A 13444-nucleotide genomic window follows, 5' to 3' on the forward strand; every position below is an offset into this window, starting at 1 on the left:
TTCCTTACATCACGAATGCGCGACTAACCCTAGGAACTACAAATGTGTATATGTCTCTTGTGCCTGTGGTTACACTGGCTCAGTCTCCCTTTATACCAGAACTGAATTCAACAATACTATATATTGTTGCTGGATGGTAAAACATATGATGAGTGGGTGATATTTACCCAGAAGGGCTTGCACAAAGCACTACCACCAAGTAAATTTTCATACTGGTATTATCGTTAGTAAAAGCCGTAGATAAAGATGTTTTGCAGACTAAACATTAATTCAAGTAAAAATGTCTAGGCTTTTCATCACTAGTACCGTAGCATGTTAGTAACAGACTGAGTAAGCTGAGCCTCTCCACTAAGCCAGCGGTTATAGTCCAGTCGCATTAGCAGCCTTGCCAAATAAACGCCACATGGACGATCTCGCAATGACACTAGAAGCTGCATCAATTGCTTAACTAATTTATTAAACCTGGAACAGAAGTACAATATTTTATTTATAGCTACTATAAATATAAAAGTACAAAAAACAGCTTGGCATTTTTTTTACTATATATTGATATTGCATATATAAAAATACAATTATTTCGTCTCGTCTATGGACAGAAGGATTTAAAAAAATTTAAATGAATACAACAGGTCATAATAAAAATGATCAATTGCTATATCATGTCAGGCCATACTATTTCATTTCCAATAGAAAATATAAACATTGGATTTTCTTTTAGGTTTTTCATAATTTTAAGTTTGGTTGTTTCAGAGATAATGATAGAGGGGGTTTCAAGGACCTTGATTGGAATATATGGGGCTACCGACGCGCCCGCCATCACACGGGTGCAATTTTATCTATTTTTATTGGCTCACAGTCTATGAGAAAACCCGCGTTAACTGCTAATACGCCATAAATTCTCGTAAGTTTTCTAAAAAAAACAACTTTCTGCGCATTTTTCTTTTGGACAGACCCTTAGAAACCTTAGAAATAAAATATTAGAAAACTTTTAAAAAAATTATGAATGAAATCGGTAAAGTCGTTCTCAGGTTATAGCGTGACCAAGCTAAAATAGGGATTCATTTTTATATATAAGGACATGAATATGTACCACTTGTTGTTTTACTTCTTATATGCCCTTTATAAATGGAATTCGCTTATCTACACGTCCGTGCAAAGGTCAACGAACTGAACCAAATAAAAAAAGTAAAACATTCCTTCAATTTGTTTTAAATCTATCATAAAAATGGTTTGAATTATGTTTAATCGAATTATTGTTAAAAATCAATTATTACCGATCTGAATATCCACGTATGTAATAATCTTCGGCTTCCTTATCGGAGGCAAACTCACTCATGCTGCAGAACGAATGACAGAGCTTAAGCAGTTCCATAATATTACAGAATACCGGGTTGTTTATTGAGTCGAGTGTATCGCCAGAATCATTATCACCAGACTGAAATTAAATAATTACGATAGTAACATCCTAAATACATTCTACCTGACTTTATTTAAATAACACGATCCTTCTGATGTACTGTTACCACCTCTTTGGAAGAGGACTTCCAAGTTATTCCACCATACTGCTCCACGGGTTGGTGGATATACGAGTGACGGATTCTCATCCGACACATGATGATTTCCCTAAGACGGTATTTATAAAATGGTTCTTCAGCTATTTCTTTTTTCAGCCTTTTGCCGTCCATTGCTGGACGAATGCCTCCCCCATAGAACGCCAACCATCCCGATTTTAGATAGCCCGCATTCATCCCGTACCTGCCTCCTTTTTTAAATCGTCCGACCACCTCGCTACAGGACGTCTTACACTGTGTGGTCTTCACGTATCGGCTCTATTGGTAATCAAGGCGCCTGGAGACATGACACCAGTCCACTTCCACTTCAGCGAGCTAATTCTATGACTTTAGTGGGCTATATATATTATATTAAATAATGTACCAACATATTTACTCACTGTTACGGTTAAGAAAGATTGACTTAATATATCCGCCAGAAAAGTAGCATGTGCTTTCTTCAATTTCTCAAAATCATTAGTTTTGTTAACTGCTTCCATGAGACGAGAGAAATTAGTTTCCAACACATCAGCTTGAAGGTAATGTTGAAGATTGTCCATTAGAAACATCAATTTGTTATGCAATTGACACATTGTGAACCTAAAAATATTTGAATAAGTTAACACTTGTACCTCAGTCCAAGTGTAGGTTATAAGAATTACCTAATGAAAATTTCTATTCAGATGTAGAAAAAGCAATATGCGTTAAGGAATTATCAAATAGCCTATTTAAATAATATTAAGGTGATCATAACCAAGAAGTATATTTGAACAGCAAAGGAAAATGTTTCAAATTAAATTACTACTTAAATACTATAAACTATGGAACCAAGAAGATAAATATGTGACCTAGGAGATTGCTTATAAGTCTTCCAGAGCGCATGCAGATCGTGTTGAGTCTTCTTTATTCTCAGCAAAAGTCTGAACATGTCGTTGTACCGCGCCAGGACCTCCGGAGCAAATAGTAGATGAAGGGGCCATTTGAAGTCATATTTTAAAATTATACTTGACCACCCATCTGCGACTGATGATAAAAAATAGTGAATTCCTTTTACTTAGAGTATTCTCGAGTACAGTTTCTATGACTTACATTAGTAAAGAATATTTAATAGATATATATATATATATAATAATACTGAGGCGTTAAGTTGTCACCACCCCCCATAGATATTGCTGTAAGAAATATTATATATTCCTTATATCGCCAATATGCCTTGGTAACTAAAATGTCTCTTGACGCACATGTAGTTAAACTGGGTCGCTCACCGTTCGTTTCAGAACACTACTATACTAATTATTGCTGTTTAGCGGTATCATACCTGATGTATGGGTGGTATCTACCCAGACAGGCTTATACAAAACCACATACCAAGTAAGATAGTGACTATATTATTTGCTCATATCTGCCTCTAACTCAGATGTGATAAATGTTACTCAATTACGATCGAACGGCCTGGCGGTTTTTACTGATATACAATATAGCAGATAATTATGACGTCCTAGACATAATATGAAATTTTCTGTTTATTATTTATTAAAAAAAATATTGTTATAACTTTATTTAATCGATCACCTTAGAAAAATAAACTGTTTCCATATCAATATGAAAAGAAGGTCATCGAAATATTATTTAAAATCTATAACAATGACCTTAAAAATATTAAAATTAGTTATTATATTTGGACGTATAGTATAATATGAATACAGTAGATTCATATTATACTATAACTTAAAAATTGATTAGGATTTCGACCTATATTTTACTTCGACAACTATATCTAAAAACTACTTCTATACTTCTTATTATTTGGAATATTTTAAGTAGATTTTCAACTCAAATTAAGTAAAATAAAAGAGGCCTAAGCAAGGTCACATAAATAAAAATGTAAAACAAACCCGTGCTGCTATCATCCTCAACGGAAGAATTCACAGAAATATTAGGTTTGACGTAAGGTAGTTCGAAGCTAAACTTTTCTATATCGGCACTATTGCTCAGGAACACAGCTCGAGCCGCTAATTGAAACGCATGGTTCATATCTGTAATTAATAATTTGGGATTAAATTTCTTGACTTTATGGTTTGATTTTACTCTGAACAAAAGCACAGATAGACTCTGCAAATATTTGTTACAACAACATCACCTAAATAGATTGTTGAGACAATAACACCTGGTGGGTCCATATCATGATTACGGATTACCTACTGGCACAAAAGTCTGACACTAATGAATTAAATAAAGTAATGAGTTTATTTATCGAAGAATGTTCAAATATATGCTCATATTTCGTGTAGGCAACTATTCTTAGTCCCAAATCATGAAGCAGACGCGTCGAGATTCTACCAATAATCATTATTGCAGATGTAAGGAAAACATCGGTTTCATCTTTGTTTATATACAGTTTATTATATAGACTTACGTTTTATTATTTAGTTAAATAATAAAGAAGTTAGTTAACCTCTGGTAGAATTTCTGGTAGTGGGCCTGTCGAGCATAGGCGCCGTGAGACGTAGCAATTCCAAAAATAGTTCTCCACGACCGATAAGATAAAAGTCCTTCATGAGACGAAGTTCGTGTAATAAATGTGCTTCCTCAACTGCTACAGTCCATAAATGCTGAAATACATAAATATTTAATTCATAGCAATTGTTGCTTGACCCAATTTTGGTCACAGTAGCCAGTATATGCGCTTGACTTTTCAAGTTATGGGCCAACACAAGAGAGATCAGGTGCCATACCAAAGACATTACGTGCTTTCTGAATGTAACGTTACCAACTCGAATAACAGTATCAGATCAGAAATTAGAGGAAACCTGACCCAAGGAAATTCGCAAACATTGATCAATAAAACTGAAATTCAATAATATATTCAATATTATAGAATTTCAGTTTGATAAACATTGGAAAACGAAATGAGCTGTAGCTTAATCCATTTTACCATTGATTCCATTTTTGACGGATTACGTATTGGATTGATTTCCGATCGATATTGAAGCTTTCTAGCTGATGTTTTAAGAAATTTTATGACAGTTTCAGATATTTTATTTTCATGGACCTGTCGTTTGATAGGTACTTGTATGATATGTTTATATATGAATAAAGTGTAAATTTCTGTACCGTTTGTACCCTTTGGAATAAGAGGACTCGTGGATAAATCTAAATGCGTATTGTTTAAGATTTGTTTTTTAAAAAATCTTCAATAACGCAAATCTTTTTATGCGTGTTTCGCATTTATTTGTAGCACGGCATTTTTTGATGAGTTACGTACGAGCATCGGCCTGCTATCTTTCGATTTATTTATATAGTTCTCTGTATACAACATTTACTACTTCTTATAATGTCTTAAAATTTGGATTTAACTTGTATATATTATTGTAAGTATAAATGATCTTCTATCGAGTAGTCTTAGGTGATATGTCCTGTCGTGATTAGATTTAATGCCAATATTTCGTACTCACTTTTTGTACTATTCACTGAAATTTAACCTAAAATAGTCTGCATTTGTGGGTATGTGCCCACTATGATAGCAGGTACATTATGCAGGTTCCGAATCTCATATTTGGTTTATAAAGTCTAGCACAAAATAAACCATTTTGATTATACAGGTACAAACACTTATATTAAACACAGTGTTAATGTGCGGTATTAATAACATATTGGAAAGTACTATTTGTATCTGTTTCTAACAAATATATCGTAAAATATTACCTTTGTGACACACTCTTTTATCTCTCTCACCACACCCCTCAAGTTATACGCTTCAAATACTTCAATAGTTTTAAGTTTTTGCAATTTTTCGTGAAATTCTGCTTCCTTCTCTTCCCAAATTGTAAATCTGTAAAATAAACAGAACTTTTTACATATTATGTCTATAATATACTCATGCAAAGATGCATAATCTGATGAAACCTGTATCTCAAACCAATTTTGAGCAAGACATTGAAATAACTTCCATAATTACACTCCAAAAGTGAGAAGAGGCCTTAGCCTAACAGTGGGAAAATAACATGTTGCCACTGTTCCTAACTGTTATTTTTTTTTTTATGAAAACATAATGTACATAATACCTTCTTGAATCTGCATCAATCTTCTGCAAAGTTAGCATTGGTCTGTTAATTGTAAAACTATTGTTTTTCTTAACTTTCTTAGGATCGAAGCCAAATAGAATGACAGTTTTACCAATGAATAATATTTCCTGCGCCAAGGAAAGTGGTATAAAATATGGTATCATATTTGGGTTTAGATTGTACCCACAATCCAAAGGTGTTTGCTGTAGCTGCAATAATAATTATCATTATTTTTCAATAAAATCATGAACAATTAAAAAGCATAAACTAATTAGAGGAGAAACTTCTAACTGATAAATAAAATGAGGTCTGGGTTGTTTTGTATTATTGAAAAACTTTTGTTCCTGTTTTAATTTCTAACTAAATAAAAAAAAAATTTTTTTTGTATATTTGCCTCTATAATTGGTAATTTATTACCATTAACATTTCGAACTACAGAAGATTACAAATATATATAAATAATAATGAATAATACCTTCTAATGAAATAAAATATATTTTTTTAATTTTATAATTACCGTTGACACAAGTGATTTATCACAAGTAGTTGTTGATGATGGAGTGGAAATAAATGTGTCTGAGGTATCATTTTTCTTCATCTGGTACACAAAGAATTCTTGGTATGGGTCTCTCAATTCACCATAAAGTAACCATGTACAAAGTTGATTGATAAAAACTGTGTTAATGCAGCAAAATATCCTAAAAAATTATAATAATTAAGGTTAGTTTGAACTGACTTATGAATACAATTGAAACAAGACATATTTTGGTTTTAATGCTTCTATTAGTAAATTTCATATAATATTTATAATCAAAAAATCAATCAATCAAAAAGTCAATTTTGTTATTTTCAGTAAATCTACATTGTTCTTATTAATTATGAATATGAATTATGAATATGAATTTTCTTATTTCATACGCACTGTATAACAGCATCATGTACCATTTTATTGCCATTTAAAATGAATTGATGTATAATGCTTAAAATCTGGCATCCTGTCAGTCTTCTCTCTTTGATAGTACTTATAATTCTATTTAGTGTATTAAATAATCCTTGAAACTTTTCAACATAACTGTACAACAAAGATAATGTGTAATTTGGATTCCCGATAACAAGTTCTTCTACTTCCTTTAAAGTATTCTTATATGACTGTAAAACTTCAGTAATGCCTTCACTCAATGCTTGTCCGTACAGTCCATAGGATTTATGTCCAGATGCTAATTATAAAAAAAAAAGCAAATTAATTTATTATTATAAACAAGTAAAACCCATTAAAATCTGTTTAAAAATGACCTGTTTGTGATTTTCTGGAATGAAAGGCAGTTCCTATAACAAAGTTTTGAATTTTATGGTGACTCTTTGCAATGGCGTAAATTCTGTTGTATACTTCTGCATCTCCCTCATTTGCATAGGTAAGTGGTGCAGGCTGTAAATATTTAACAGTTTAAAGTTAATGCTTTCTGTTATTATTTAATAAATCAAAAACGTAATTACCTGTGGCGCATTGGTTTGCGAGCAATCCCATAAAACTAACAGTGCGTCGTGAATCATTTTTATATAAGTTCGAATTCAAAAAATACCTATTTTATTACTAAATTTCTATTAACATTTGAAAATATCGAGATTAATTATAATTTCTGAAAACGAAAAATTTATTTTATACATTATTGAAATAATAAATGGATAAGTTAATTTTTAAGCTTAAATACGTTACCCCAAGTTTTAAATAATTTAATCGTATATTTACGTTTTTTAAAAATGACAGAGTGCTACTGAATATGTCAGTTGTCAACTTGTCAATTGTAGTTGACACAATTAATAAGAAGAGGTATGTTTTGTTTGTTTGTTTTGTTAAATCAAAGCAATAATTTTCATTATAAGAAAAGAGAGAATATGTTTTTTCACTTAAAAGTATTCTTATAAACATGAATATAACAATTATTTTCAGCATTTTCTGCGATTTATAGTTGTATTTTAAAAGACAAGCTAGAAAATATAGTTTTTCTTGTGGAACGTGAGTACGGGCGAGCGGTCAGTCCAAAATGTTTGTATAATATTTATTTATGTCTAATTATTTCAATAAGAGGTAAAGCCATAATTTTACCCATGCGGAGTTGGGGCACATGATAGTCAAACATAAATTTAAGTATGAATTAATTTTACTTGTAAAACATTTCAATATTTTATAAACCAATACTAGACTAAACTTTAATAAATATAATATAACTTATATATTTCCATACACATTTTTATTAAAGCCCTAACAATAATCTGTACATTATCTGTGATACAAGCGAATGGAGTGCGGTGACCTCGGTCCTGCGCCTGCGTCTATTACTCCGCGCCGCCGTTGAATTGATTTATATATTCGGACATAGATAAATTTTGTAAATTATATATATGAGAGAGCTTATTGCTTATAGATATTTACATCAAAGAAAGGCTATTCGAAACTTACTGATTTACATTATGTGCATATTTTTTTACAATGGCAGAAGCTTGTAGGCTTGGAACCACAACAGATAGAAAGATTGTCTGTACTCAAGATGAAAATTATTGTGTTTTTAATGTTCTAAGTGTATTTATATCTCTCGTGTCCATACTTGCAGATTTAACAACAGGTGCTTATACTTTTTGTCAATAGTTTATTATAGTTTTAAAGATTTCGTCATTTAAATAACTAGTTTTTTTGAGCTTCACTTTTCGTAGTAATTAACTTTCAATTGTTTCTATTTCTTTCAATATGAAAACTTAAACTTACATTTAAAATAATTATACTTTTCATTTCAGATATTCTAGTTTTTGCAGAATATTGTAAGGATGGCTATTTGTATTGGGCTTTGTCTACAATGATATTCATACTATCTCCAAATATTTTAATAAATATTTTTTCATTAAGATGGTTTATTATCGATCAGGAATCAAAACTTCGCCATTGGATTACTCATTGTTGTCTAGTTGGATTATTAGAAAGGTAAATTATAAAAAAAATAAACAATACTCTTATTACTTATAACATGCAAGGATTAATTCATCATTTTATTTTTTCAGGTACATAATATTCCTACAGAAAGTATTTTCCTGCAAAAATTTAGAATCAATGAAAACACAAAAATTAATATGTCAACGAAATGATTTGAGTCTGTTGCATTTTTTGTATATTTTCACAGGAACTGTACCACAAATTATATTACAAACATATTCTATAATTATGTTAAATGAAAATTATCATACAAAAGGTAAATAATTTATTACCATTATCTGTACTAACATATTCCTAATTGCTTAATTCTTAATCAACAGGATAAAGGTTGCAATTGTTTATTTCAAAGTATTAGGAAGTAAGAACTAAGTATTTATTAAATAAAAAAAATTATGTTTACATTTTTATCATGGAAAGTTTTTCAACATACATATAATGATAATTTATTATTTCATATTAATAATTATTAAATAAAAATGAAAATATTGTATACTTATATTTTACATGTAAAACTTAAATTGTAATTTTTGTTGTTTTTTTCAGTGTTTGCTTTAGTAGCATCAATAGCATCTGTGATATGGGGTTGTGTAACATATATTTACAGTATTACAACATTCAGTACCAATAATTTTAAATGGAGTTCAATTATTTTAAAACTAACATGGCATTTTGGTATATTATTGGGTAGGATCGCTGGAATCTTATTGTTTACCATAATATTTGGAATATGGACATTAATTCCATTAGGTAAGATGACTTGATTGGAATAAATAATTCTTGTTAAATATATTATGAAATATTTTTAAAAAAAATTATATTTTTAGGTTTACATTGGTCAGCAATGACATTTTGGATCATAACACAGAAAACAACATTCTGTCCAAATAAATTGGAGGAAACATTTTACAATTCCATCATGGGTTTTGTATATTGTTTTTGTTATATTAATTTACGCGAGGGCCACACAAGGTATCGCCTTTTAATGTTTTACACATTAATAGTTACTCAGAATTTTGGTAGTTTACTTTTGTATGTACTGATATCTGATTCTGAAAAGCAGAAAAAATCATGGTCTATTGCTGCGACTGTGTGTGTAATTGTTGGAACACTAGTTGGTATGTTTTAACACATAATTGAATGCAATACCAAGGTAAATGTGTGATTTGGTAATATATATTAATTCTTTTAATTTTCAGGTATGATAACAATGATATTGTACTATAGATTCTTTCATTCAAAAGGGCCTATTCCTTGGAAGAATGCTCAAGATGATGTTGAACTAAATAACAAAGTTGTAACATCAAATTGTGAAAGCAAAAACAATAAACATAATGGATTAAATCATGTCAGATCTTTTAAAAGTGCTAAAGTTAATGAGACAAGGTAGATTGCTTTTTTCTTTTTTGTTTTAGTTTTTGTTATAATAAAATATATATTTCTTGTTAACAGGAAAACAAAATGATCTTTAATTTAATAGTAAGAAGATTTTTGATTTGAAACTGATTTTAGCTAATTTTATTATTTTTAACAGAGGTGATTCTACTACAAGTAATCAACAATTACCACAAAATGACAGTGAGAATGCTGATAAAAAATTCCTATTAGATCATTGGATTGCTAGATCCGGATCACCAACATTTACATCAGCTCCAGTGGGTAATTTAAGTATGGATGTTTCAAGCATAGAATTGTACTCAATTGAAAATACACCACAATCTATTTCTTCAAAGAGAGACAATCAAATAAATACAAAATTAGTAAAAAAGAAAATTTGCTCACCAACTGAACTGAATCTCAAGTTATCATCAATTGAAAACCTGGAGAGTTCTATTGATGAGATTACTTCCAGTACGTTAAATATACAGAAACGCCGCGGAATTTGCTCATCTGATGAATTAAGAGATGACTTAACTAATTTAAACTTAGAGAATTGCAATATTGTAAATGATGATTTCGTTAAAATTATGAAGACTGATAGTTCAGAAATAAGTCATGATACTGATGGCACTAATAAAAAAACTTCATCAGATTCAATTGATATGGATTTAGATTTAAGTTTTAGTGATATAAACAGTTCAGATATAAACACATTTAATGAAAATATTGTACAGAAACTTTGTTTAAGTGCATTAAAAAATATAAAAGTTGGGAATCAAGATGCAGATATTGAAAACATACAAAGAATAGCACTAGATATACTCAAAGAAATGTATACAAAGAAAGATAAAATAAAAAATGGTATATCTAGTGAATTGCTACAGTCCAAACGAGACCTTGATACGCCCACAGAGATTCTATCAGTTCATGATTATGAAAATATATGTGCAGTAAATATTGCAAGAGAAGCTTGGGGTCTCAGATCTTGGAATGGATATTGTGACATAGAAAATTGGTTGCATGATGGTAGTGTTGTTAGAGACAGGAGTAGGGACACTTTGACATCAGGTAGTTCTGAAATCAGTAGTTGTCTATCACAAGAATTAAAAAATGCCATATTATCTGCACCAGCATTTCCTAAAAAGGCACACACATACTCTAATGTCTTTGTTAAATTTGAAAGAAGCAGCCAAGAAGATTATGCTAATACAGTCATGTGCCACTCTAATGATGACACTTTCCTAGCCAAGCCTTGCATGATAGATAGCAGTAAAGACCCTAATCATTTAGAACCAATTTTAGAAGAACTAGATGATTTAGGTGACATTGACATGTCATGTAAAAAAAGATTGAATTCGGAAAGTTCTCTTGTTGCAACTATAGATGAAATTAGAAAGGCTACAGTTACTAATTCTCCAAGAAACTTGTACCATAGGAGAGAGCATCAATGGGATTCTCCTCAGTTTCATTCATCTGACAAAACAGAAACGAGTCTTAAAAAAGCCATATGGAAGGAACCTTACAAATTTGATTTAAGTAATAAAATGGAAACCTTGCCAGAAAAAGATTGTATTTTAGATGTATCGCATGGCACGAAGTTTGAGTCAAATATAAAAGATTCGAATGTTTTACCAGTGTCTACTACTTCCAGCTTAGATCGAAGTAAAAGTCAAAATAAAAATACTGCACGGCGGCAAAAGACAACTTGCACGAAAACTCAAAATAAAAAGTTGAATAATAAATCCGAACAGCCAATTCACGATCTCTCAAATAAAGATATCGATTTTTTATGGCAACTAGTGACAGATAACTCATTACCTATAGGATCAATGGAAGATATATCATTTAGTCGAAAAACACCATCATTGCAATCTTTAATACAAAAAGAAACACCGCCAAATTTAGTTAATACAACAGCATCTAAGATATCAAATATAAAGAAAAATGTTCGAGGTAGACCAAGGAGAAAGTTTTCTATTTTAAGAGAAAGATTTGAACCAAAGCCTAATTTACATTCAGATGAGGAAATTTTATATCATTGTTCTGAAAATGTGGCCCACCAGGTTGACTCTAATATCATGAATGTTCGAAATCAATTTGTTGATCGTATCAACCAAACAGAAACATGTCCCCAAAAACAAACAAATACTATAATAAGTGATGAAAATATATGTTCTATGTTATCAAATGTGCCGTCAAAAAGTATTAAGGAAAAGAGATCATTATTTATGAAACAGGTGCTTAGCCCACCAAGATTTAATACTAAGTTAAGACATAAGGTGTAATTAATGATCGTTAGCCAATTTTTTAATAAGTTCCTACATGATAAACTACTAAATAGTGATTTATTGAATGGTAACAATTTTGCATTGTGATGCATTTAAGTTTAAAATATTATTGTACTTAAATCAAGTCAATATTAACATAGATCTCACCCTAAGTGTAGTCATTCTAATGTTTCCCATTTATTGAAGATTCATAGTTGTACTTTTGAATTTCGTGATCGATTACGCAAATATATAAAAAAAAAACAATTATTTGACATAACGATTGACGTTTTGCAAAGTGATTTCAGTCATTAGGCATTTAAGAAAATAACATTTACAAGCGACAAATCAAGTTGCTTAATAAGAACAAATGGTGATAGGTAATTCATACACGAGTTATTTAACCTAGTTTTGTTATAATAGTAACCATATTTCGTTGTTACTTTTATCTTTTGCTCTCAATTTTTGTCGTATTTTGTCATGTAATCCACTTAATGAAGTGTCGTAAGAACTATTTCAGTTATATTTAAAGTTAAGATTATTTTCAGTTAGTACTCGACTATAACATTTTTCTGGTAAAGCTAGGATATGGAAAGAGTATAATAGTCGCCATAACATTTACGAATTTAACACAAGTGACCGTAGGTATTTTTGTGTATTTCTGTTGTTCGTGATTAATATATTCGCGAGAGATAGACGAAAAAGCATTGAAAGAAGAAGTTAATTCTTATTAAAATCTTGAATTTTTCTTATGTTAAGGATTGCTAATTTTCCTATTGTTTGTCTTGGAAACTTTTTACACTTGAGTTATAACGACCAATATACATCTTGAAGATATTACTTTCGTAACTACTCGTAAATGTTATATCAGCTTAATACTTTAAATAGATGTGATACTAAGTTCTGTTGAAAAACATTATTTCGCTATCAAGATCTACCTATGACAATGAGATTTATCATTTCAGATCTTTTAATAAATAAATAAGATAGATGGAATCTAATTCGATTTTAGATATGATTTTTTTCGATTTTTGTTAAGTGTATACTTGCAAATGCATTCCAAAAAAATATAAACTGTGATTTAAGTGCCTTTATTTTTACTGTATTTTCAGCCAGTATTGTAAATTTTGTAGCTTTTTTGTATATAATAAAATGTATACTGTAATATCACATGTTTTTATCTTGTACAATGGCCACCTTCCA

The 13444-nt window shown here is 30.3% G+C and overlaps 2 protein-coding genes across 3 annotated transcripts; one reads left to right on the forward strand and one right to left on the reverse strand.

Annotated features, from left to right (window-relative positions):
* Nucleotides 1-259: 259 nt before the first annotated feature.
* Nucleotides 260-7269, reverse strand: LOC113397365 (gamma-tubulin complex component 4 homolog). 2 transcript variants are annotated; one of them, XM_026635678.2, is made up of 12 exons: nucleotides 7109-7269; nucleotides 6908-7040; nucleotides 6537-6831; nucleotides 6132-6312; nucleotides 5615-5823; nucleotides 5256-5382; nucleotides 4006-4162; nucleotides 3446-3586; nucleotides 2399-2573; nucleotides 1952-2150; nucleotides 1275-1435; nucleotides 260-462 (listed from the first exon to the last, which is right to left on the reverse strand). In XM_026635678.2, exons 1-12 carry the CDS (start codon nucleotides 7163-7165, stop codon nucleotides 300-302), a joined length of 1998 nt encoding a protein of 665 aa, XP_026491463.2. In that variant the 5' UTR covers nucleotides 7166-7269; the 3' UTR covers nucleotides 260-299. The 2 variants fall into 2 exon arrangements, with proteins under 2 accessions (XP_026491463.2, XP_026491479.1); XM_026635694.2 differs by lacking the exons at nucleotides 6908-7040; nucleotides 7109-7269 and having other exon boundaries at nucleotides 6557-6710.
* Nucleotides 7270-7891: 622 nt separating this feature from the next.
* On the forward strand, nucleotides 7892-13408 carry LOC113397289 (uncharacterized). Its single transcript, XM_026635583.2, has 7 exons — nucleotides 7892-8235; nucleotides 8405-8588; nucleotides 8666-8853; nucleotides 9141-9344; nucleotides 9422-9712; nucleotides 9794-9980; nucleotides 10129-13408. The coding sequence occupies exons 1-7, from the start codon at nucleotides 8103-8105 to the stop codon at nucleotides 12257-12259; spliced, it is 3318 nt and encodes a 1105-aa protein (XP_026491368.1). The 5' UTR covers nucleotides 7892-8102; the 3' UTR covers nucleotides 12260-13408.
* Nucleotides 13409-13444: the final 36 nt, after the last annotated feature.

Source organism: Vanessa tameamea, chromosome 18 (genome assembly GCF_037043105.1).
Source record: "Vanessa tameamea isolate UH-Manoa-2023 chromosome 18, ilVanTame1 primary haplotype, whole genome shotgun sequence".
In the NCBI taxonomy this organism is placed as follows: domain Eukaryota; kingdom Metazoa; phylum Arthropoda; class Insecta; order Lepidoptera; family Nymphalidae; genus Vanessa; species Vanessa tameamea.

Coding starts and splice junctions, on each gene's coding strand:
- LOC113397365 (XM_026635678.2), bottom strand. CDS start 7,165: ATGATTCACGACGCACTGTTAGTTTTATGGGATTGCTCGCAAACCAAT. Junction 5,383..5,614: donor ATTGATGCAGATTCAAGAAG/GTATTATGTACA, acceptor TTTATTTTACAG/ATTTACAATTTGGGAAGAGA. Junction 3,587..4,005: donor TACCAGAAATTCTACCAGAG/GTTAACTAACTT, acceptor TATTAATTACAG/ATATGAACCATGCGTTTCAA.
- LOC113397289 (XM_026635583.2), top strand. CDS start 8,103: ATGGCAGAAGCTTGTAGGCTTGGAACCACAACAGATAGAAAGATTGTC. Junction 9,345..9,421: donor ATGGACATTAATTCCATTAG/GTAAGATGACTT, acceptor TTATATTTTTAG/GTTTACATTGGTCAGCAATG. Junction 9,713..9,793: donor AATTGTTGGAACACTAGTTG/GTATGTTTTAAC, acceptor TTTAATTTTCAG/GTATGATAACAATGATATTG.